This window comes from Cebidichthys violaceus, unplaced genomic scaffold (genome assembly GCF_023349555.1).
Source record: "Cebidichthys violaceus isolate CVI_PGR_0920_01 unplaced genomic scaffold, fCebVio1.0.p SCAF_5, whole genome shotgun sequence".
Classification (NCBI taxonomy): Eukaryota; Metazoa; Chordata; class Actinopteri; order Perciformes; family Stichaeidae; genus Cebidichthys; species Cebidichthys violaceus.
The window spans coordinates 16,739,905-16,764,863 of NW_027176705.1; the positions used below are offsets into that span (position 1 = coordinate 16,739,905).

Below are 24,959 nucleotides of genomic sequence, written 5' to 3' on the forward strand. Positions count from 1 at the left end.
TCATCATCAAATAACCAAAATAGCCATTTCTTTTACATTCCAAGGAGAACATTCTCAAAATACAGACTTTATGGACAAGGAGGAATAGCAATCCTAAATTGAAACTAACCTATAGTAACAGGACAGAAATATGCAGATAAAGGGTTATAAATACTAATAATTAACATTCATCAAATATGACCCACATTGCCAGTCAGTGTTTTCAATACAGACTCTGTTCCTGGAAAATCAAAGTCTCCTTTCATGAAGTATTTGGGTCACATTGTCTGCACCCTGCACTCCAGCTACTACATTATGTTTGCCATTTATTCGTTCAGGAACAATAAATCATCGGACCATAAAACAGTTTGTCTTGTTAACCAAAGTGGGTCAGTAGTTATTGGGAGTGCTATTTGAGCTATCATGTAGCTGTATCCCAACGTGGGGAGGCTCTTTATGTAAATGTCCTGATGATACTTTTACAGGGCCATGCATCCTGTTCTGGTTTGTGGGCAAGAATTGTGAGACTGTGCGACATAATGAGCACGTTAATGCTGCTCTACTCATTGACCGTAATCGCAACGACCTTAGTCTTAATGACTGGCCGGCTCTGACAGAATGGCAGCCCTCACCAGCCCCACTTGGCACTGCTCAGTCGGACGGGACTTCTGTGTGCAGTTAAGAATGATGTGGCAGAGTGGATTAGCTGTGAGAGTAGCCGGCCTGTAACCGAAAGGCCACAGCACTAGAGCACTCCCCAACTACAAGCCGGGAAAATGTTGTATTGAGATTTTGAGTTGTTTTTGATTCTGACAGGACTTCATCTTGGAGCACTACAGTGAAGACGGAAACAGTTTTGAAGATGAGATTGCTGACCTGATGGACCTGCGACAGGTAGTGTACACACAAAGTCTGATCTGACTTAATATGTCATGTTAATTTCTGATACGTGGCTTTTTTTTTTTTTTACTCCAGTGGCCTCCATAATATAGATATAATAAAGACCACTACCTTCAGTAAAAAAAAAAAAAAATGTTTTAGCCGTGATTTGGGTGGACTGATCCTTTAAACAACAACAGAGCTGTTTGTCTTCTCACTACCAGAAGTTTACCATCATTGCAGACTGTATCATATCTCTTTACTTCCATGTTCCTAGGCCTGCAGGACGCCAAGTCGAGACGAGGCCGGGGTGGAACTGCTGGCAAAATACTCCAGCCATCTCCCTCTGATGGAAAGCCGATTCTTCTCCCCAACCCGCCAGACTGGCATGTTCTTCACCTGGTACACACCAATGATTACTAATTAGCACCAACTTTTTAAGAGCAATTATCAGAATGCGCTACATGAAATTCTTCATAGGATATTGGTTTACAAAACAAATAACAACAACAGTACCTTAACTTCCAAACCCTAAACGGAAGGGCAACAGGTGAGGTTATGTGAGAAGTGATAAAACAGGGCTTAAGCAAAGAATATTATGAAGAAAGCTGTGCTTCTCTTTAATCTAGCTGCCTTGAGCCCCTACACCGGGGTTTTCCAAAGCCGTCGAGCTTAAAAGCCAAAAGCTCAGTCATTTTACATCCTTAAATCCATGGATCAACTGGTATATCTCTGCCAGAAGACGCCAGGCTGTGCTTTGTCTTATAGGAGAGATGCATAATAAAGACTGAAGCGTTTCAATTTTGGTTTTATCTTCCTGCTGCATTTTGCACCTGTTACATGCAGATTAGAAATTCTATTTAGAAAGGGAGCGAGAAGGCCGGTGGTCTACATGAGCAGACATTGTCAGGCATTGCCCTAACTGTAGAATTTTTTTTTTGTTGGATATTTTAAACTCAAGAATGAACGTCTGAATGAAGTACACATTTATTTATTTTAGCAATTTTAGCATCTAACCCTTAATTGACTTCATGCTAAATGCATGTCATTAATACAGCAGAGAAAGAGACAAGGGAGAATATTGGCTTAAAGGCTTAAACGCTCACAACTTTTTAGGTGTGATTTAGAGTTTTCACAACACATTGTGGCATACAGGCTTATATTTTATTATTGTATTGACCTGTTAAATTCCTGATTCTGAGACTGTTTTGATTCCTGCTTTAACAAAATATATAGTGACAACTTATGCCCTCTTTCCTTCAGGTACGACTCCTTCACAGGAGTGCCGGTGTGCCAACAGAACATGTCCCTGGAGAAGGCCAGCATCCTCTTCAACATGGCCGCACTCTACTCTCAGATTGGTACCCGTAGTAACCGACAGACGAATGCCGGCCTGGAGGAGGCCATCTCTTCCTTCCAGAAAAGTGCAGGTAGGAAGAGATAGAGAGTCATAAACTGGTTTAATCAGATACTACAGATACAACACTCTTTTCTTTATTTTCTAAGACCAGGCTTATCTGTGATCCCATGTGAAACAAGTAATTGAAGTAAAGAGAGGAAGAACAAGAAAGACAGGAGACTGGTTATTAAACAATGAAGCCGACACCTTTAACACCTTAATTGTTTTGTTCTTTTAAACATTTAATATGTAAATCATCCTCTCCCCTTCCAGACATTTCCTGATAACCTTGCCATTTAAAAAGGCACACACTGTTTTCAGAAAAAGCGCACTGATATGAACACAGCCTTATTTTCATAATATGTGCCAGCCTCCACCCTCTGACTTCTGCTCCATGATGAAGAATGAATGCCGTTGATGTCTCTCTGGCTTCTTGTCATGTGGCTGAGCTCCAGAGGAGCACCCATCATACGAACTGGTTTCCCAACCCTCTGAGGTTTCAGGAAGCTCGGATAAGTCTTGATAGAATTATGACTTGGCAGTATGAGGAGTGTTGCAGTATAATTACAGCTCTGAAGAGGCCATAGCTTTGGTGATGTTGCTTTGATGGCTATAATTTAGGCTTCTACGAAGTAAAACAATTATGTTGTTATGAGGAACATTTTTACCAGTGTACAGGGCCAGCATTAAACTAAGCTGGGAGGTGATAGGCAGAGATGCTATCTGTAGAAGGGCTGCTGCGGTGCCCTTTAGCCAGGGACACGGAAGAGGCTTAGAGGATGGGAGGAGCCAGCCAACAATGGCAGAACCTTGGACGAGGACTAGCGAGGCAGTGCTCTGTTATTAAGTTGTCTACATCTCTCTGCTGCAAGGTTATTAATCTGTAAAATAAGAGGGGAGGCGTTCTCAGTTGGAATGCAGATGGTCTTGTCACTTCCATCGAACATGAAAAAATAATTTAGGAAGGTTTGTGTCTTGGCTCAACTTTAAAGACGCACATAGACGTTGAGCCCACTGCTAGCACTGGATACTGTAGTAACAGCAAAAGAAGAAGTAGATGCTCTGACTAACTGGATCACTTAATTCTCTGTGTGGAACCTTTTAAAACATCTGTATAAGACAGTTTGTCAGTAATTACGGTTAATGTACCAGCATACTGAAGTCATTTTGTGGACAAGCAAACCATATGCCTCTCCCAAATAAACTATTTGAGTCTTGCCCATGAATATTCACTGTTACCCTAACCCTTAACTGTACTATCAGTATAGCACTACTACTCGTAGTACCAACGTCCACTTTTAGAGTAACTTGTTGAGTGTTGAGGAGCTACGTTTCATAATAAAGAGCTAGACAGAATGCATAAAAACAATCCGAAATTGTCATTAAGATGTTGGCTGTAAATTATATATTCTGCTGGGATTACATGAAAGGGCCTTTTGTTATTTACTAACTTCACTATGGAGATAATGAAGAAAAAAGACCTAAAGAAAAAGGGTCTTCAAATCACAAACAAAACACAAACAATGAGAAATTGTTAGCCTGCAGAGTCCCATTAATCAAATTATAACGCTCACCAAATGATCTTTAGTTCAGATTGCCAGACAAGCTGGGAAAGTCAAGGTACAGAAAATGAAAATGAGTAGTTTGTTTTTGAGCTGTGCTGACCTCTCGTTATCCCCCAGGAATCCTGAACCACCTGAAGGAGACATTCACCCACACTCCCAGCTACGACATGAGCCCAGCCATGCTCAGTATGTTGATCCGGATGATGCTTGCTCAGGCTCAGGAGTGCCTGTTTGAGAAGACTGCGTTGCCTGGAATCCGAAACCAGTTCCATTCCCTCATGAAAATGGCCCAGGAGGCTGCAAAGGTAAAAGGCAGCAAAGACACACACAGTCCTCACATCATTTAGGCAGTGTATTGTTTCTTTCGCTGTGGATATACTGTAGGCATAGTAATAATGTCACCGCAGTCTGATTCCTCACTTCTGATCAGTGCTTTTAATGTCCTCTCAGTAATTTTACCGTCCTTTTCCTGGCAGGTGTCAGAAATCTACGACCAAGTCCACCAGTCCATGATCCAGACGCCAATCAAAGACAATGTCCCGTTCTTCTGGTCCACCATGTCGCAAGTCAAAACCAACCACTACCGCTCCATGGCACACTACTTTGTAGCCTCAGCACTCCTGGACCACCAGCGTAAGAAAACCTGAGAGATGTTTAGAATGTTTACACAGATTTCATGTGAAAAAGGAGAAGGTTGAACTGAAAAAAGAAATAATGTCACCATGCATCTATTATTTGCTAGTAATTCTATATTTCACAAGCATGCAAGCTGTTATTATTTCTGATGAGAAGCACTACTGTCATAGCAGAATTCTGTTTTTGCAATGCACAGAAATTTGCATCTAGATGCAAAATAGAGACAGGTGTGCTCTTCACAGACATACTGTAACACAAAGTTGTTTAATAATCCTATAGCTAGTGGCAAAGTCGGCACAAATCAAGTGTTGTCCCTCTTCTTTTTGACAACAACACAGGTGGAGTTTATGTCCGCAAAGTTGTATCCACTCTAGTCATAAACAACCTCCACATCCTCAGTTTGAAACGACTAGTTCTATGGTGTTTGCCTGGCTGTTGGCTGCTAAGGTGTAAACTAATTCTGGGATTTGTGTAATAAGACTTTTAAACACCCTGGAAAACCTGATCCTTCTCTTAAAGTGCTGTATGGGCCACTGGGTTGGTCATGTCATATGGCCGGACTGAACCACAACCAGCCACAATGCTATTACATAACAGCTATTTAGAGACACGCACACACATCCAAAACCCATGGCCAAGTTTCCAGGAACTCAGTGGTAGAGAGATGGTTGGAGTGAGTTAAAATCGAGTGGATGTACTGTAGACTGCTGGAGGATTACAGTTATGTAGCCTCGTAATGCTGTGTATAATCAAGTGTCAGAGGGAGCCAGCCACTGAGTGAGAGACGAGGTGAAGGATGTTTTGTAAGGGAATAAAAACCCTCCAGCATTGCTGTTACTAATTTGGTGTCATACTGCCTTAGTTCTTGATGGCTTGCCATTATTTTTGACATTGTTGCAGTCTTGTTTTTATCATTTTACTTTCTTACTACACCTTAACAAATGCACTTTAGGAGAGATTAAACTGAAAACAAAATGAAACAAAATGCAGCAGATTATATCAAGTTTCCAGTCGACGGTCGTAGTTTTAGCCAGTGCTATGAATGGGGCACGACTGAATGGAGGAACAACGGAGCGAAGCGGCTTTGAATTTGGCAGCTCATTAACAGATTCCTGCGTGAATGAGGAGAATAGAGCAATTAACCACAGGACAGTTAGAGACAGGACTCGGTCCAGAAGCGGGACAGAGTGAAGATTGCTGTAGCGAACGGATCAACTGCCAAGCATTCATGGTGTTGCATTGTGCCATTCAAGAGTTTTCGGCCATTTGTTTTCAGATCGATCTTGGTGGGAGAGAATGGTTCAGTCAGTTTTCTATTCATGTTAACATTGATTCTGTCTGTGCGTTCAGTGGGTCTCAGTGATGATGAGGATCAGCAGGAGAAGACGTTGTCACAGGTCTATGATCGCCTTCCTGAGGGACGCTCTCCTCTTGACATCCTGAAAAAGAAAGATGAACGCGAACGCATCGGTAAGAGCGAGCACGTTGGCTGAGCGCAGCTGAAAGCAAGAAGACAATAGAGCACAGTACTGCCAATAACACCAGAACTGACATTCCCCCTTTCATCTCTGACCCTCTTCTTTCCTCTTTATTCTCTTATTCACGCCTTCTCTACTCTATCCACATCTCCTCATCCACCCAATGTCCAATTCTTCACCCACCTCTCTCCAGGTAAAGCACACATTCGTCGGGCCATACTGGGTCACGAGGAGGCTCTAAGGATCTATAGTTTGTGCCATCACTTGAACAAGCTGGAGGTTTTGCAGGACATTTTGAGCGCCAGTCACCAGCGCTCGCTCAACAAGTGCAGCGAAAATGAAGTTGAGGAGGAGTTCACTGACTACATAGAGGCCCCAGACATCATCTGTGAGTCTAAATAAATGAGAAGAATTGGAACAATTGTGATGTTTATTTGAGTCTCTGAGGTGACAGCTATTCTTCCTGTGGTTGACATAGAAACTAACCAGTCACCTCAGTGTTACCACAACAAAGACTCCACAAATGACGCCAATGTCAAGCAGGACCAATGTGTTAATTTGTTAGGTCCGTCTCTCTGGAAACGGTTGGTGTAAAAAAAAAAAAAATAATAAAATAAAAAAGGCTGCAGTGTTTTGTACCACACCTGCTGTCATCGGCTGTGATAAGTGACATTTTTTTCAGGTACAGGTGATGTAATGTTTACACTGCTAACTCCCTGTCCGCTTCTCCCAACATGGCACCATTTGAAATGTGGTTGTGACAATAAACAGTGTAGAATAACAGCTGTTTTTCCCTCCCTTTTTTCCGTAGCTAAAACAGAGCACAAAGCAGAGATGGAGGTTCCCGCAACCACAAAGGTGAAAGTCACAGACTTCTTCCAGAGGCTGGTATGTGGGTTACTAATAATCTTCCACTCACATTGCTGTTTTTCTTGTACATCACGGTCAGTTTATTCATCAAGTGACATGAAATGGCTCTGGATTTGTGTTTTAGACGTTGGAAGTTCACTTATTCTATTAACACCCAGAGTGTATTTTTTTCTTGTCATATCTGAATACAACCAACCAAGGGTGAGTCTCCTGGAGGCTTTGGCACATTTGAGCAGGAGACAATCCAAAGTCTGATCTTGTTTCCAAAGCCTCCTGGACATTCATCCATAGCAACAAATGCACAACTAACACTAACCATGGAGAGAGGGGCTTGGACCCTTGCTTTAGTGTCATGGTGGTGGATGGGAGAGGGGCACTGGCATCCTCTGTCACTATAACTGCAATCTTCTGTTTGTGTCCTCTGAAAGAGGCATTCAACTGCGAGTCCTTTTTTTTTTTTTTTTTTTTTTTTTCAACAAGCACAGTTTACAATTGCTATAAAAAAAGAAACATACTTCAATTTCCAGACAAGAAAACAACCGTGGATGCTAATGATTGGTAAGGAGGTCAATAGTGAGAGCTGGTGTTCCCAGACAACAGAAGGAGTCTCTGTGAATAAGTAGCTCTGCGGTTCCTGTTGTAAAATCCAAACTAGTGAAGAGCTAGGTTGGGTTTTACAACAGTCTTGGCAACAAGACTCAAATCCTTTTGGAGCCACAGAGAAAAAGAGATTGAAAAGTTAAATCCAGCACAATCTCACAGTACAATCACCACAGCAATAGAATTAAAAGAACAGGGCGGAGAGGCATCATCTTGCTGTTACATAGGTTTTATTGTGGAGGAGAGATTTTCCCATTAGATAAGAAGTGTATTAATAGGAGATGGCTATCAAAAAGTAGGACTTGTTTGTCTTCAATTATAACTAATGTTGAAATGATCAATGGGAAAGTAACTGATGACAGTCTTAAACAATTCATTATTTAAGGCATTTTATAAATATGATTGCTTTCACACTACGGTTGATTTATCACTTGTGCATCCCTTTCCTTGAAGGACAAAAATGTCTGCCTGAAAAAACTCAATGTGTACATTATTCCTCTGTTCTTATGAAACAGTGCATTCAACACAGATTGAATGCTAGGGGGATTAATATGTGTCTGTGATATGTCAATGATAAGCAACAACACCGTTTTTGATGCATCAAACACTGCAGTGACCCATAATACGGCAGAAACCAGAAAAATATATATTGTATTTGGCCCACAGGGAAAACATGAGGAAATAGCTCAGTCAGGTGGACAAAAGTAAACATTACCATTTTGAAACCCGTTCTCCAAATTAAAACCCTGATATAATAGAAAGCATGATTTTACGCTGTAATGGCCGTGGGATCAAAAATTATGATTTTAAGACGCTTCAATGAGGAAATGTTTGTCCTTAAGGGTCTGAGTGTCTGTATTTATTTCACAGTTTATTATATTGTAGGAGCTGAGGCTGAACTTCAGCCAAGATGATTGAAAAATGTAAAAGCCGAAAATGTCCCTAGTGATGCATAGAGGTTATTAATTTAATGCATATATGCCAAGACAAAATAAGCTTTAGTGATTTCGGATAATTTAAACGCTTTTTAATCTATTAAATAGAATGAATCGATATTTACAGCCATAGTTTAGTCATGCAGCTATAACTGTACAGTATGGAAGATACTACTAAGTAGACAGAAGTAACATGTTCAGTGTGTTGAGAATCTTTTTTTCATATGCATCTCTTTGTTAAAGAGAACACCGTGAGGATTGCATGCCCTGTCAAAAGGAAATGTGACGGGCCTGGTGTGAGTCTGAAAAAAGGGACTGATGTAAGAGATTGATTAAATATACTCTGTGGCCAGTGGTCACATGCCTTCCATGTAGCCCCTGAGGGTTTTCTCTGTATTTTTTATTTAGACAAAGGTGGCAAAGGCTGAAACACCTGTGTGGCATGAATGGACACAGTTTCCTTTAGAGTGGCTGCTTTACGGAATTGACCTGATGTGAATGATTGTGTTTTCTGAGTTTGAATAACATCCAATCAGACATGTTCATGATCCAGCTATGACTTTTGGGTTATCCTACATCAAAGCCAGTTGCTTTGTGCTTCCTGTGTTGACTGTTAAATACAGAGTCACTGTCCCAGTCTAAAGATGTTTAACTAGCCCATTATAGTCTCTCATTGCATTAGTTTAGACAGTGACAAACAACTGTGTTTATTATTTCTAGGACTGGTTAACATTTTTGATAGTACTAGTAGAGTATATGCCTTTTGGTGCTGCAGTAACCACAGTATGTGTGCTGTATGTGCAGCCTATTTGGGAGGAACATGTCATGACCAGATATAAAACAGTTCAACGATAGGTTCATTTATTTATTCAAAAAGTAAAGAAAGTAAACATACTATCATAATGTATTATTATAATTATTTGAGTTATTATTATTCAGCATATTGACTCCAGCATCCCCACACTGTCTCCATTCAGGGCCCTCTGTCAGTCTTCTCAGCCAGGCAGCGGTGGACAGCCCCACGGACAATAAAACTTCTCTCACAAGACAGAGACCTGGGCTTCACCCTGAAAGGAGAATCACCCGTCCAGGTGGTTTCGTTGGACCCCCTCTGCCCAGCTGCTGTAAGTTAACCTATATTTCTTACCTTTGGATGAACACAGGAAGATCGATTTCCTATTTTGCAGCCAGAATTTGGTTTCAATTAATGTCAGTGTGGTATAAAGATAGGTTTGCACACAAACTATGTTCTTTTAAGCACAGAAGACATTTCAGGGGCCATGTTTAGTACTGACCTGAAGTGCTGTCACGTTGAATTTTAACAAAAGCCGTGGTTGCTCAATATTAACTCCCTGCAACAGGATTAACTAGCGGGGAGTGACTTTGTTTGAGGTGGGGGAACTAATCGCTTGAAATTTCATGCTTGCGCCCTGAATATCAAATATGTTCAAATGTCCTTGTACTGTATATGAGAGTCTTATTTGCTCAGAGAACCTTGGATTAGATAACGTAATTCTCTAAACCTAACCAGGATTCAGCTTTAAAGAATGTTTGGAGGTGCTCCCTCCACCCCTACAGTTACTCTGGCTACTAATTTAATTAAGATTCAGAGTATTTACTCTCTGCAATCCTTTTCAGTTCATCAGCTCATTGAGAGGTGCTGAAAAAGAGCAGACTCTTATTAGGTCCTGCAGGCTATGCAGAGAATCAGATTAGTAGTATTATATAAGTCTAACTAGGCCAAACTTTCTATAACATTTCAATACTCCATTTACTAGGATTTATTTTGGAACTGACTGATTCTCCGGATCTGCCTCTGGTGAACACGGATCAAGTTATCAGACAGAAATAGCTGAGCTCATGTAGATAAGACAGATATCCCACAGCTATGAAATACTGTGCTCTGGTACACACACACACACACACACACACACACACACACACACACACACACACACACTCTCTCTACCAAGTGTTTTTGTAAAAAAAAAAAAGTTGCTAGCAGCTAAACCTCAGTGTTTTCTCTACTGATCCCGGCTGCCTCCAGGGTGTTGAAGGAAAGTAGGTGAACCTGTCTTGGTTGCCATTCAAGCAAACCCTGTTAATATTTACTGTCAGCTGCAGCTTTAGGAAATTTCACTGGCCCTTCTCTCTGACTGCTGTTCTCCTTCTCTGACTCCGTTTCCCCCTTCCTCACTGCGTTTTCTCCTCCCTGACTCTTGCTCTCCCTCCCTGACTCCTGTTCTTATGACTCCTGTTCTTCCTCTTTGACTCCTGTTCCTCCTCTCTGACTCCTGTTCTTTTGACTCATGTTCCTCCTCTTTGACTCCTGTTCTTATGACTCCTGATCTTCCTCTTTGACTGCTGTTCCTCCTCTCTGACTCCTGTTCTTGTGACTCTTGTTCTCCCTCTCTGATTCCTGTTCCTCCTCTCTGAATCCTGTTCCTCCTCTCTGACTCCTGTTCCTCCTCTCTGACTCCTGTTCCTCCTCTCTGACTCCTGTTCCTCCTCTTTGACTCATGTTCCTCCTCTTTGACTCCTGTTCTTCCTCTCTGACTCCTGCTCTTCTTCATGTGTTTCCAGGCTGACGGTCTGAAAGAGGGGGACTACATTGTTGCTGTGGGCGACACAGATTGCAAATGGATGAGCGTGAGCGATGTGATGCGGCTGCTGAAGGATGTGAACGAGGAGGGGATTGACATCCAGGTGGTCAGCATAATGGACAGCAACCCTCAAATGGTATGCCATGCCCTTTTTCTCTCCGGTCGACTGGACAGCAAAATTGGTCTTTGTATCAGCTGACAAAACAGCAGTTAGAATTTCAGATCTCTCCTTAGTGTTTCTGGCCTAGGTAAATTGCCTGTAAAATTTCACATGAGAAAATCTTTGGATATGATGTAGTGCATAAAACAGAGTCCACCTGTGGCATTTTTTTATATTTGGATTGTGTAGGAAATAGTTCATGAGCCAGTAGCCTAATTATCAGGATAAAGAGCTAAAATAAATAATAGAAAAAGCAGTGTCTGTCAAAATGCCATCCCATTGTTGTTAGAAAGTGACCGTTTGTGATTCTGGGTATTTATTGACATTTGTGTTAAAAGATAATGTATTAACCCGATATATTGATTGAGGCTGTACAGGGTCCTGACAGGGTCCTGAGCAACTCTTTGTTTAAACAAACAAAGACTCATTATTTCACTGTCGATCTCTCTGTCCAGCCAACTAAGAGTGCCACCTTCTGCGGAAACCTGCCTAAGACCTACTCCATGATTTGTCTGGCCTATGATGATGACGAGAAGAAGTCCCGCAAAGTAACCAAGAAGTCATCCTTCCTCAACTTTGGTCTGAAGAACCGGCTTAAGAGCGCCAGCACCCTCAGCCTTCCCACTGCTGACCACTCCGGGGCCCATCCCTGGAATAAGCCTTGTCCCTCGTTCCCCAGCTCCAGCTCCTACAACAACGACAGTGCCCTCTACTGAGCTGGCTGCAGACTTTCTACCGTCTGCAAGCATCGTGCAGTATGGATATTAGCCCAAGTATTGCTATATATAGTGCTGTGTTGTACCCATACTGTACCTGCTATGATATGGTACCAGTTCCCTTTGGTATTTCCACTGGAATACTGAGCAGTAGTCCATGTAGCTTGTATGTCACCAGTGTAATGAGGACATTTCTGCCAGCTACCTTGGAAAGTGGCTGTGCCAAATACTGTATATATGTGCCATTGTTGGTACATGGGCGCCTTCCTAGCACAGTTCAGTATCTGAAGTAATCTGGGCTGCACACCAAACATAATGGGAAATCATTCTGTACCACGCCAGTATGAGTACAGCACAGTACAACTGCACTGTGGGAAAAGCCTACCAGTTATCATTCCAGTCTATACACACACACACACACACACACACACACACACACACACACACACACACACACACACACACACACACACACACACACACACACAGACAGCACTGAGACAGGCCTCTAAGTTACGCTCCGAATGATTTGAGGGACTCAAAGACAAAGTTGTACAAACGCGCACCCAGCATCGGTTTCAACTTGGCGACAAGGGGGTAATTTTATTGTGGCTTAAGCTGTCCCTTGTTAGTTCCATTGTGTACTGACGTAGCTGTGCACTGTGCAGTTATATTCTCTGTGCATCCTCAATACAGGTCGTGTTTCACACGGTATATGTGTAGGATTAGGTCATTGCCACGATATTTGTTGAAATCAGTGGATACTGATCGGTTTTGGGGTTTGAAATACATACATTTTCTAAATAGATATGTAGATATTTGAATCTTGAAATTTTAAAACGGTGACTGAGGGGGAAAACAAATTGTCCTGTGCAGTTGTTTTTGTCTGGGGAGAGTTGATGAATGAAAGTTCTATAAGCTGCTAAAAAAACAAAATCACATACATACCTTGTATTATTGTCAGTTTTGCATTTTTGAGACAGCCTTTGAGGATTATTGTTTCTGCTGAGTGCCATGCCTGGGACGCAATGTAAATGGAATCATTGGTATTATAGGTTTGCTTAATATACCAGTTATGCCACAGACCAAAATGCCTCCACATCCGTGATGTGCCAGGATGTGCCACTTGCCTTCCTGACTCATCTTACCCAGTTCTGGCCCTCTTCGAATCAGTGCTGCTGCCGCCTGGCAGTTTGTCCATTTGTAAGAAGAGCATGAGCTGCGTGTCTCTGTGTTAATGTGAATCTTGATGTAGTTAAAAGGTTATTTTGTCTCCAGAAGGGAAGAATGTGGGCAGGCCGATGACATTCCTGCATCGTACTTTGAAAGCCGGTCACCAAACAGTGACTTTGATCAAAGCCCACATTCAGGTTTCTGCTATTTGCCTCTACCTGTCATAAACATAGTCATATCCCACATTTTACTGACACTTTGCAGTGTTGGACTATCTCTTTATCTACAAAGTAGATTCTTATACATATTTGATAATCAAATTATTTATGTAATAAAAAAAATACACACAAAAAATATTTTATATATATATATATATACCTGTATTTGTAGGTTTCAGAATTAGTTTGTGAATGGTCAAGTTGTGAATTTTTGCACGTTGGATTTCTTGGTTGGTTTGTTGGAGGAATGTATTTTACTAGCCTTGCTTAATCCTTTGGTGAACTATATATACTGGTACATTTTGTCAATGGAAAGCTATTTTAAAATGTAAATGTTTTTAAACAGTAACACTAAGAAGATGTAGAACTCTTAACTGTCTCTGTTTACCTAATGTGGTGTCTTAAGTGCCATTTATGCTCATACTCATGAAGGAAAATGTCACAATAAGTGTGTAACAAGAAAGTGCAGTAATTAATTGATATAAGTGCTTACAGAGGATTTCACGTGCATAGGGATCCTAAAAGCCTTGGTCTATGCAGAGGGTGATGGTACCTGTTCTTCTGAAGGTTTCAGGTTGCCTTTGCTTCTCTCTGAACTTTGTACTGCATAGCAACTGTGGTGTGAATGCTTTGTCTGTAAGTCTTTGTGTCATATGTATAAACTCAAATCTCAATAAAAGAAGGGGACAAAACAAATTTTCCTGATTTTTTTGTTTGTTTTGTTTTTATATATACATATATTTCATATATATTTTCTGTGTATCTCAGTGATTGAAGCTACCAAGCAGGTTGGGAATGACTGGAATGAAGTTGAACACAGTCCTCAGTGAGCCAACACACACTAAGTCAACACTCATGGGTTTGTGACCGATGGGAGTCTGACCTGGGGTCACATGACATCCTAATCTGCCTTCATGGAAACAGAAGAAAAACACCATGTGATTAAGTTTTACCCATCAGGTCTGTATTTCACCCATACCATTCATGGTCTTTGGGCGATAGCTTGGCACTTATCTGTGTGTTTTGTGTGTGGTAGGACATTTGGCAGAAAAGAAAGCGCTGATTGTTTATTCTGATAGCTTTGAACTTTGAAAATTAGTTCTCTAAGGTCAAATTCTCTCCTGTATTTAGATTTCTTTTAACAGGAACAACGTATATTGCAGGAATCACATTTGTTGACTCTTAGTTATAGGATTTTCACTTCCACCATTCTTAAGGGCAAAGGTTAGCACTTGATTAAACACATTTTCAGCTGATTTATTATCAAAAGAGAACTGAGAATACATGTTTTTTTTAAAGTATATTATTGCAATCACCCTGCACAGGTGGGTATAGCAACTAGAGAGATGGCTGTTATAACAAAATGTGTTTTCTGTTCATGCTTGGAAAACTTCAATTGTATCAAACATTTGTGATAAATATGGGAATATTTGTTTGAAGTTTGAAAGGTCGTGCCCACAACCATCATTGTTGTGTATAACCACAGTTTTGGAACTATATTGAAGTGACAAAAGTGGACTGGATGGAATACAAACTTGAATGGCTGTCATGTGAAGTATACTTTAAACAGGTATTACTTAAATGTTATTTTAGTGGACACATTAAACTTAAAGTTTGCTGTATATTGTATTTATGATAACCTATTTTGTTGCTTTATCAAGAAAGAAAGAAAGATTTTTTTAATTTGACAGCAACCATAGAGACAGGAGGTGACAGCTGATTATTAAATGGAACGACATCGCCCCCTGTCGGCCTGGCCTCTTGTCGGTAAGGACGTCGTTGCTAGGTGAATTATACTAGTCACTGATTGGCTGCTCTCCTCACTGTTAACCAATCAGCACTCGTTTTGTAGAACGGTACTGTCTTGTGGTGAAGCGTCTAGATACGAGAAATCTTCTGCAAACAGCCAGCCTGTTGAACACTGTTAGCTTGCTTATGTTTCTTTATCGTTTTAGGGTAAGAGAGGACAGATAACTAGAAACACAATGGCAGTGGCATGAAACCATTTATTATGCTATGAAGACTAAGCAAGTCAAGCTGTTCGCCTCAACTGAAACATAACTTTAGCAAACGTTATTGAAGCAAGTGTCCAGCACGTATTTCCACTATGTTAAAATTCAACTTCAGGAGGGAGAAAGACAACGAATTTGTAAGTTTAGCGTCTTTTATTAAATAAATTCACATTGTTTAATTTCTAGCTAGCTTAACGTCTAGTTTAAATGCTTTGTAATTTAGCCAACACTAACCTAGCGTTTACTTACCTGTTAGATAACTTTGGTTATTTGATAATAACCATATTTGATAACACCAGTTTCGTAACGTAAATACGTCAAGTGGTGTAATGGTATTCATATTGTTGACCAACATTAAAACAGCGAGTGAAATGAGAGATTTATCCTCTCTGCTATTATTTAGAAAGACAGTTAAAGTATAATTGACCGCTGAATACTAGACACATTGTGGCCAATACACCAGGCTGTTTGAATACTTCAGTGTTTGGTATCTCGTTTATCAAGTGGTCATGTTGTGATTCTGTAATCGTCCTTTCTACCGTTCCACCTTTATGACGTTAGCCTCTTTGTTTTTCGTCAGCGTGCATGTGAAACAATGATTTAATGTAACGTTACTAACTGAGACTCTCCTCGACCATTATAGGACCCACATTGTGTGTGTTTATGTCCGTCTGTGTGATGCTAGCCCTCTCTCTAACCCTCCTTTGTGTGTGTTGTGTAGAAGCATATAGCTCATGGTTTGATCCCTGCTGCCTCCATTGCCCCCAAGCCCGCTGTGCCTCGTACCCCGCCCCCACGCAGCCCAAACCCCTCACCTGAGAGACCCAGGTACCTAACAACCTCCATCACCTCCCACATCCTTTCATTCCGCTCTGTTTTCCTTCTTCTTCTTCTTCTTCTTCTTCTTCTTCTTCCTCTTCTTCTTCTTCTTCTTCTTCTTCTTCTTCTTCTTCTTCTTCTTCTTCTTCGTCGTGTAAACTAGCCAGTGATTCATCACATATCCTTTTCCGTACTTTGAGATGAAACTCTGAAACAATAAATGCAACTCCTAATTTATTAAATTAACTCTATGATGCATCTGTGTAGATCTTGATTCTCAAAAATGTATTCACATGTATCAGCAGCCTATGCTCATGCTGTCCTCAAACATTTACTTATTTTTGACATGTACTAGAAGAGTTGCATTCTGGTCTCATCCTGTTATTGTCCACTTCCACGGACAATAACAGTGGAAGCTCTTATCAATTATCAATTACCATTATCAATTAATTCATCACTAAGCTTCATCATGCATTTACTTAACAATGTATCACATCAATATCAACATTAGAAATAATAAAGTATGACTTGACATTTTGATGTGATTAGCAGCATTTCTTATGCTTATATTACAAAGTATCTGTCCCTCCTCGTATGAATCACGTGTTTCCATCTACAGATCGGCCTTAGCAGCAGCCATCTTGTCTTCATCGCTCACTGGACAGACATGGGCCCTCCCCCCCATCCGGCCGAGGTCTTTCTCTGAGAGTGGCCAATCAGAGTTCTTCATATCTGAACCAAACATCAGCACAGACCTTTTCATCAGGTAAACTCCCTCTGGCAAATACGACAGTGTTATCACAAGCTTTGTGACAAATTATTCTAATTACAAGAGGTGACTCTCTAAGTTTAAACCTAACCTGGGGCTGTATCTATCAAGTCTGTCACAGTCGAAAATGGGCCAAAGTGGTACACGATTGTGCCTACTTTAAGGAAGAGCAGTAAATGTATTGTTTGAGCTTCCTCATATAGGACATTTGATAGAAATAGAGCAAAAGAGATGTCTGTGTGACCTTTAAAAACAAAAGAAAGATTTTAGAATACTAGTAGTTAATCTCAAGAAGCCATCTATGCTTGGAGTGTGACTTCAAATGCTGTTCTAATTCTTTTTTTTGGTGCAATTTTCAAAGTAGGCTTCTCAGAGAAGGCATTTTTTCACATCACAAAAGAATAAGCATAGGTATAAATAATAGAGTGAATGATAGCTGAATTATTTTTAGCTGTTTTGGTTAAAGAGATAGTGATATTACTTTATTACCTTCCTCAGAGACAGATGGTCAGAAGATTTGGGCAGCCGGCCGCGCCTGTCCTCCCCGGACCACTCAGAGGAGGAGTTGGAAGACAAGGAAGAGGAGGTGGAGAGTGAGGAGGACAGGGAGGAACATGTTTACCAAACTCTTGACAGAGAGGAGAAGTGTTCGATCACAGAACCTATCTATTCTTTGCCTCTAAAACCGAAGGTGAGACTCTACAGTACGATGTCATTGTTATGTGAAAGCAAGTTTATGACTAGAGTGTTGCTAGTTCTAATCCCAATTTTAAAAAAAAAGGAAAACATTCTTCCAACCATAAATAACTTCTGTTTAAGAATGTTTTAGCAAATGAGTTAACCAGGCCTTTTTCACGTCAGCCATTTTAACATTTCATCGCAGGATAAACACGGGTGTAATTAATACATTACACATTACATTAATACAATAATTATGGCCCTGTTCCATTTATGTGTGCCTGGTATTGTGCATGCTGGCTCCCTGGAATGGCTGTGACACATTCAATAGAATGGGACCATAATTAATGGGTATGCATTTAATTAGAACATACTACTTCCTCATAACTTTGACCCTCTTGCTCATATATCCGCAGCGCAGAGGATTGTGGGTCAGAATGGCCAGAAAAGTATGCTGGCTTGCATATTGCATGTTTTTCTGACATACTAAATATTGTGGTAGTGGGGGTATGGTAATGCACAGTCACAGATTGTGACACGTAACAGGAACGGCACAGGGGTGATTGATAATCTAAATAATGACTTGCGTTACATTCAATTGAGGCAATTTAGGGCCCTGTGTGTACATACATTAAGATGTCCTACTGAGACATTGTTAATGTTATCAGTTACACCTGCGTCTTTCCTGCTATGACAAGTCAGAATATCTGCTTTTGAAATTTTGAATTGAGGGAAGATAATTATCCTTTCTCAACTACTTTTATACTTGGTTCAGTTTGAGATTTATCTGAAGCTCAGTGTGGTTGTTGTGACACCAGTCCGATCCACTGGGAGGCACAGTTTCACACAGAATAAAGGTAATGTAATCTATTGAGCCTCATACTGTAGAGAAGATTTGTAAAGTTTACTGTCACAGGTTTTTGACTCTGCTCAGTAGTCATTTTTTGGACTTGTAGAGAGTGTTGAGATATCCTTTCAGTGTCCCTGAATCAGTATTTATGGCTATTGTTCCTTTGTAAAGCTCTTTTTTGCAGTGCCATTGCAGTTTTCCTACCTTTGGCAGGTGTTTTTATTTATTTGCTGAGACTTCTCCCTTTGCCACATAACATCATTCTGCATTGTTTGCCTCTGACAGTTCAGGAGCAACTTGCGTTTAAAATTGACTTCATAATTGTGATTTATGGTAGTCACTGACAACAGGGTATTAGAAGTGGGTACCGAGCCATGCACCTGAAATGTCTCTCTTTACCTACTCATAGTTAAGCCAATTCCATGGTCTGTATCTAGACCAATTCCATGGTCTGTATCTATCATTTAATCTATGAGATTTCTTCCCAAAATCCCAATGGCTATATCCCAAGAGTCTGCTCTCACAGCACATTTTTTTATTCTATTCATGCTATTGTCCTGTATACTGCTACATTGGGCTGCTAACCTCTAATGGTCCCGCTGGGCTCTGTTTCCCCTGCTAGTTGCCTGTTCATATCAACAAGGGAAACAGAATAACAGAAACACATCTCTGTGTAAAGCATGCAGTTCAACAGCACTACAAACGGCAGCCTCCAATGTGACCATACAGTTGAATCTGCACCTCTCTGAATAACTTTTATGAAGGTAGCTTTAATATAGCAAGATTGTTGTATTGAACCGCATCAGATGTAATAAACAGCCAACTCAGTGTATATAAATTTAGTTTATTTTCTTGTCATTTGAGCATTGTATCAGCAGATGACCTTGTTCAGTCTGCCACATTCTTGTATTTAATTCTTTCTTTGCTTCCTTCTTGCTCATTCACATGGCCTTAATGTGTCTCTGGGGAATCTTAACAATACTGTAAACTTTCTAACAAGATTTTTTTTTCTCCACATTTTGACAATGGCCATAATGGCCATAGTGGTCTCTGCACAAAAAGGATCCGGGCAGCAGGGCATTGGAAATCTCTTTGAAAAGACTTACTCATTATCTGCCTCTGCCTGCTTGTCTGTTGGTTTGGCCTGTCTGTGTTTCAGACCAGTACACCCCAGCTCATTCAGATGTCTAGCAGAAGAGCGCCTTCTCCAGGTAATTACTCATAATCTGTCAGTAGTGGCAAAATAACCCGACCTCTTATAAGACCAAATGCTGTGTATAGTTTAATGAGGCAATCCATTGTACATTTACCTCAGCCTGAACCTTACAGCCCAATAAAACAATATCTACATACTGTAGATTTCCAATGAGTTTTCTTGGAAGAGATAACAAATTACTCAAGATTTTCTTTATACGTTTCACAAACTGATGTTGTCGTATTTACTGGTCAGACTTTGAGATTATATTGATGTTGTTTGTTTGTAGATCCAGAGATTGTAGGAAGTATAACAAACATTCTGCCTCTGACTGGGTATGACTTTTCTAAATCTTTACTGTCCACTCAGTTTCCACATTACGTTCACATTAAAAGTATAAAGGGTGGTTCTCCTGCTGGTTGTAACCACTGATGTGAAAAGATGGTGGTAAAGATGAATACCTTCAACAGACAATATGGTGGTGGGTGTCAGTATGTAGATGGAAATATCTATCAGCAGCCTCCAGTAGTATACAGAGTAGTTGGAATGCCTCTAATTATAAATTGCTAACAGACTGGATGAAATTTAATAAAGTAGCAAATTAACCATGAAAATCATTCAAACAACATGCAGCAAAATAAATGTAATGGATGATAAATAAAGAGACGTGCAACTGGATTTCAGAATTTTCTCCCATAGAAAGAAAAAGAATGGTGACTCTCTTCATATGACTCCTCCTCAGGCTTTAGAGGACGACGAAGATACAACTCTAACTCAACCAAAATGTAGTTTCACAGCAGACATCATCATTAAAAGCTGAATGGACAGCCTCATTATACAGTTGTTGTTACCAAAGCTGGCTTGTCACGGTGCTAAATGAAAGTGTTTTATGTGTCCCTAAAATGCTTGTACCTTTAACAACTAAATTGTGTACGCTAAAGTAACACATTCAAGCTATGCAGAAAGTCACTTTTAAAGAATAATATGCATTTCATGGTTACATTGGGTTATATAGTTAAGCACACAGGAACCATCACTTCTTCTGCGATTGCATGCATTTAATGATGGTTTTATTTTTCTTATCTAGCAGTGATTCGCTACGACGTATTTCTTTGATCCAGCGCTCATCCTATTGGCGCTGCCTTTTTGTATTGTTTCTGATTATCTCAGATCTTTCTGAGGAAACCAGTGTCCTTTGTCCCGGAGCCAGCAGTGATTCTACCAAGAAGAAAGCCTCTGTGAGGAAGAGCCCTGGAAGTCGGGCAGATGTGCCGTGTGGGTGTAAGTCCCAAAGAAGCCTGCTGTGTGTCTTCTTGTCATTTCTACTTATTATTTTTGTACCCAGCTTTTGATTTATAGCACACAAAGAACATGGCTTGCTTTAGATCAGGCAAAAATAAACATCTTTCCTGTTTTTGTAGTCTTTCATGTCCCGACAGACCAGTGCTGTCTGATGGGAATATGCCCTCTGTTGGTTAGGTTATTACTAATGTTTATGATGCATTTCATACATATAGTTTAAACTTTAGTTTTAGTCACTTAAGTGACTGTCAGATTACTTTAATATAGAACAGTTCATACACACATTTCTTTGTTGATGTGTGAGATACTTGCATATTCCCATAAGTATTGTGTATTGAGATGATTTTTTTTTGCATTACAGCAGATTTTTTCACATTTTATTCAATTGAGAATATGTTTGTGTACTGCCAGCCAAAGTATTGACTGTCTCCATTACAGCCGAGCTACCCATCCTAACCACCGACCACCCCAGCCACGCCAAAGACCTGAAACACCCCACCCAGTCGTCTCCAAAGCTCAGCAAGGCGTACGATGAGGTGCAGAGGGAGGTAGCAGGGGCCTTGCCAGTGAAGGACACAAGGATGGTGGATGAACAAAAGCTACTGGAGGAGAGACTGCAACGGCTGGAGCAGGAGATCAGTCACAGCCAAGCCCCCTCTAACCCGAGGTCATCTGCAGGTAGAATGGACAAGTCGCTGGAGAATCATGTATGGGAGACAGAGAATCAATAGAATGGAATAAGGGTTAACGGGGGGGAAAGGGATGAAGGGAGAGGGAGTGAAGCAGGGAGTCACAGCAGGGAGGGGGGAGCTGGAGATAAGGCTGTGAGTAGATAGGGTGTAATGAAACACGGAAAGGAAAAAACACACAAAGAGTTTAAAGAAGAGTGGAAAATTGGCAGTTTAAATGGGTAGCAGGTTGGCTTGGCTCGGTGATTAGAGACTCTGACCTCCCGGTGGGCAGAAAGATGCAGCATGGAAAAGTACTATTCATTCTCTGCTGGTGAAGCATTCATTATGTTCTATTCATCACCCGAGGGTGAAGGGTTCAGAGTCAGTCAGCAGACCACATGGAGAGTCAAAACCATGTTGAAGAAAGACCAAAGCCGTCTTGCAAAATACACCATAGTCGTCTTTAGTTTAGATTACACCAGCTCTCTCTGTTCCCTTCTTCCTGAAACTATATTAATAAATATGGTTATTGTATATATAGTTAGGCCACTAAGCCCTCGACGTTTGTTGTTTGCAATTCATGTTAATTTCTAAATCGATCTAGTGCAATCTATTCAATTGTCATGGCATTTTGAATAGGAGCATGTCTCAGAATAATGTATAACCGGATCTGCTGTGCGCACAGGCAGCCAGGCAGAGCTACTAAATCTGAGGCAACACGCTCAGGAGCTGGTGGATGAAAATGACGCCCTCAAATTGACAGTTCACCGTCTGAATGTGGAGCTGAGCCGCTACCAAACCCTCTTCAGACCGTTGACCAAACAGGAGGTATGTCTAGCTACAAGGTAACACCTCTGCTTTTTGAGTCGTACCTCATCTCATTTTCACAAATTGACAATTTATGAATGAGACCTTGTGTAACCTGATTGTAGGCCCTGTGAAACAGTTATGGGCTCATGCCTTGCATAAGAGCCTCCTGGTTGAAGGCTAATGTAGGCAGCTTTAAAAAGCTTACCTGTAGAACTGTTCCTAATTACACCAGGGCCCTTTCTGTCATCAATGAGCCTCTATCACTCCAGCTCATGTTGCCAGAATGATATGAAAACAGGAGTATCTGTTCTAGTGTACTCCTCTGCTCTCTTCACCGACAACAGCAGCTTTTACACTAAATCTATGACCAGTACTTCACTTTATTTTCACAGCAAGCCTTGAAAGATAGAAATCTGCCTCTGATTTGAATCCCGCTGAGCTAAATAAGGCTTATTTCTGTCTGTCCTTCTGTCAGATTTATTGCACTAAAGGAGTCACTTGTTCCCATCTGCGGCTGTGTGTCCATTCTGGTTTATTGTGTGTTTTACACTGCAGAAGAAAGCTGGCCTGTTGCTTTAATCATGGCTACCTCATGCTGTGTCTTCACACCAAGAGATCTCTGCTCCCATCACTACCAGTTTGCTTCTGCTGTTGCTGGATGTCTCTGCTAGTTGTAATTACTGACAGCTGGTGAAAGAAAGAGATAAAGGAAAAGATTAGGAAGTGCTTTTATAGCAGAATGATAATAAGAGATAGGATAAATCTAAATTTGTTAAATTGTCCACTTCCATAGATCCCATTAACATGACCATTTACTTTTGATTTCCCGTTTGTTCTGTAGTCATAAACTATAATAGTCTTTGCTGCTATTTTGTCGTGTTTTAATTATTTTTTTTTAGCTGAGACGCTTATTATGTTTCACATTTGAAAAGCTGTTATTTTCTTTTTTTTGTTGGATTAGCTTCCCTGTGAAATTTCCTAAGCACCAGTCCACAAGAAACAGCAGACTTCAATCCTCTTTCACCATTTTTTAAAAATATGTTTACTTTGTGTAAAGGACGACATTTAAAGCTGCCATATCAACTATGGCTACTACGTATGATGACTGACTTTCTTACTGTGTTTCATCCAGAGCTCAAGAATCAGCGGCTTACCAAAGACAGGGCCTCCTCCTCCCTGGCTGGTCAGTATCTTTATATAGCTGTACATTACTTTCATACGGCAGGGCAGGATTCTAACTGTATGGCTGGTTAATAGTCAAAATTAGCTAATCAATCTTTTTAAGATGGCTGGCTAGTTTAATAGGCAAGTCATTTAAAAAAAAAAAAAAAAAAAGATGCTTAGTGATAATTTGTTTAGCAGATTGATTTGGATTTAACATGTGTAATGATACATGTTCAGTCTGATGACACATAACAGGTGTGATAGTATGGAAGCTCAGCTTCACTGAAACGTTGCAGAAGGAAGAGAGTGTGCTTCACCTCTCAAATGACCAAAACAGGAAGCCAGGTTGTTCACTATGTGTCCACAGTGACTGGAATCCTGCTGGATAGATCAAGGAAATAAAGCCCATTTGCCCTTTATGTGGTTCAGATTTACCAACCGCTGTGACTGGTGGGCTGGAAAATGATTTTCCTTCCTTCGATAAGCCCCATATGTGAAAAGATCCATGGTTTTGATGTTGTGGCTAATTTGGATCATTTCTCTTTGTCCTTTTTTTTAGCTTGACATGAAGTATTTATCTCCTTTGGTACTGGCCTATGAAGACAGGGTGAACGAGAAAGACGCACTTCTGCAAACCACTGAGGTAAAGTGTATGTGAGAGAAACTGTGTGTGTGTGTGTGTGTGTGTGTGTGTGTGTGTGTGTGTGCTTCTTATCCGCTATTATCTGTCATTTGATCATTTATGAGAATGTTACGTGTTATCAGAGACATAAGCAGCAAACTGTTAATGTGCTTCTTTAGATATATGTAATGCATGGGATCAAAACCTGCAACACACAGATTTATCTGACTGAAATGTCACATTTATTACCAGTGAAGCTGTTTAACAGTGTGTGGAATATTTTCATAGCAAAAGACAACAGAGGGTATAGGTCTTATTTTCAATCATCAATTATTACTCAACAGTTAATTATGATCCTGTTGGAATGATGACTGAATTCTTCCAGTGAGCTGATTGGTCAGTAATAGGCTTGTTGAGATGTTTTGATCTGATCCTCTGGAGTTGACCCGGAGTCTCAGTGTTCCACTGAACGACTCAGAAGGTCTTTTGTTCCAGCAGCAGTCAGATTTTTAGATTTAGCATCTTTCTGATGTTATTCATGTGTCAAATGGCATTTTATTTGTTGTAATGTGTGTTTTGTCTGTTATGCACAGTGGAAACAATTTCTATTGTTGTCTGTATGAGTTGATTTGGTGGCAAATGAGTTTCCCTGCTGGGGATTAATGAAGCTTTCTAATCTAATCTAAAAGTTAGCTGGCTAACCCACTTATCCCACTTCATGGCACAGGCTCCTGGAGAACTGGTGCACGCAGCTGTAGTTGCTATCAAGGTTTTTGTCTTGGAAGGAAGACCCTTGATCCTTAGCAGAGGGTTGGTAGCACAGTAGAGGATTTCCTTTTTTGTTTTTGTTTTGCTG

General features: G+C 40.6%; 2 protein-coding genes across 3 annotated transcripts in view; both read left to right on the plus strand.

The window, feature by feature from the left end:
- The window catches only part of rhpn2 (rhophilin, Rho GTPase binding protein 2), a 29,853-nt gene extending 15,946 nt beyond the window's left edge, over positions 1 to 13,907 (plus strand). The window contains exons 5-15 of one of the 2 annotated variants that reach the window (XM_068731215.1): positions 796 to 873; positions 1,136 to 1,260; positions 2,122 to 2,288; positions 3,940 to 4,127; positions 4,299 to 4,455; positions 5,809 to 5,928; positions 6,130 to 6,324; positions 6,748 to 6,824; positions 9,319 to 9,465; positions 10,925 to 11,080; positions 11,560 to 13,907. In XM_068731215.1, the coding sequence (XP_068587316.1) occupies positions 796 to 873; positions 1,136 to 1,260; positions 2,122 to 2,288; positions 3,940 to 4,127; positions 4,299 to 4,455; positions 5,809 to 5,928; positions 6,130 to 6,324; positions 6,748 to 6,824; positions 9,319 to 9,465; positions 10,925 to 11,080; positions 11,560 to 11,820 (1,671 nt within the window). In that variant the 3' untranslated portion in view covers positions 11,821 to 13,907. The remainder of the gene's footprint in view (positions 1 to 795; positions 874 to 1,135; positions 1,261 to 2,121; positions 2,289 to 3,939; positions 4,128 to 4,298; positions 4,456 to 5,808; positions 5,929 to 6,129; positions 6,325 to 6,747; positions 6,825 to 9,318; positions 9,466 to 10,924; positions 11,081 to 11,559) is intronic. The other variant, XM_068731216.1, reaches the window with a different exon arrangement.
- Positions 13,908 to 15,256: 1,349 nt separating this feature from the next.
- The window catches only part of cep89 (centrosomal protein 89), a 58,643-nt gene continuing 48,940 nt past the window's right edge, over positions 15,257 to 24,959 (plus strand). The window contains exons 1-10 of the mRNA XM_068731086.1: positions 15,257 to 15,360; positions 15,945 to 16,051; positions 16,662 to 16,808; positions 17,310 to 17,502; positions 19,499 to 19,550; positions 20,705 to 20,815; positions 21,275 to 21,514; positions 22,193 to 22,335; positions 23,450 to 23,500; positions 24,041 to 24,124. Coding sequence (XP_068587187.1) covers positions 15,319 to 15,360; positions 15,945 to 16,051; positions 16,662 to 16,808; positions 17,310 to 17,502; positions 19,499 to 19,550; positions 20,705 to 20,815; positions 21,275 to 21,514; positions 22,193 to 22,335; positions 23,450 to 23,500; positions 24,041 to 24,124 — 1,170 coding nt within the window. The 5' untranslated portion in view covers positions 15,257 to 15,318. The remainder of the gene's footprint in view (positions 15,361 to 15,944; positions 16,052 to 16,661; positions 16,809 to 17,309; positions 17,503 to 19,498; positions 19,551 to 20,704; positions 20,816 to 21,274; positions 21,515 to 22,192; positions 22,336 to 23,449; positions 23,501 to 24,040; positions 24,125 to 24,959) is intronic.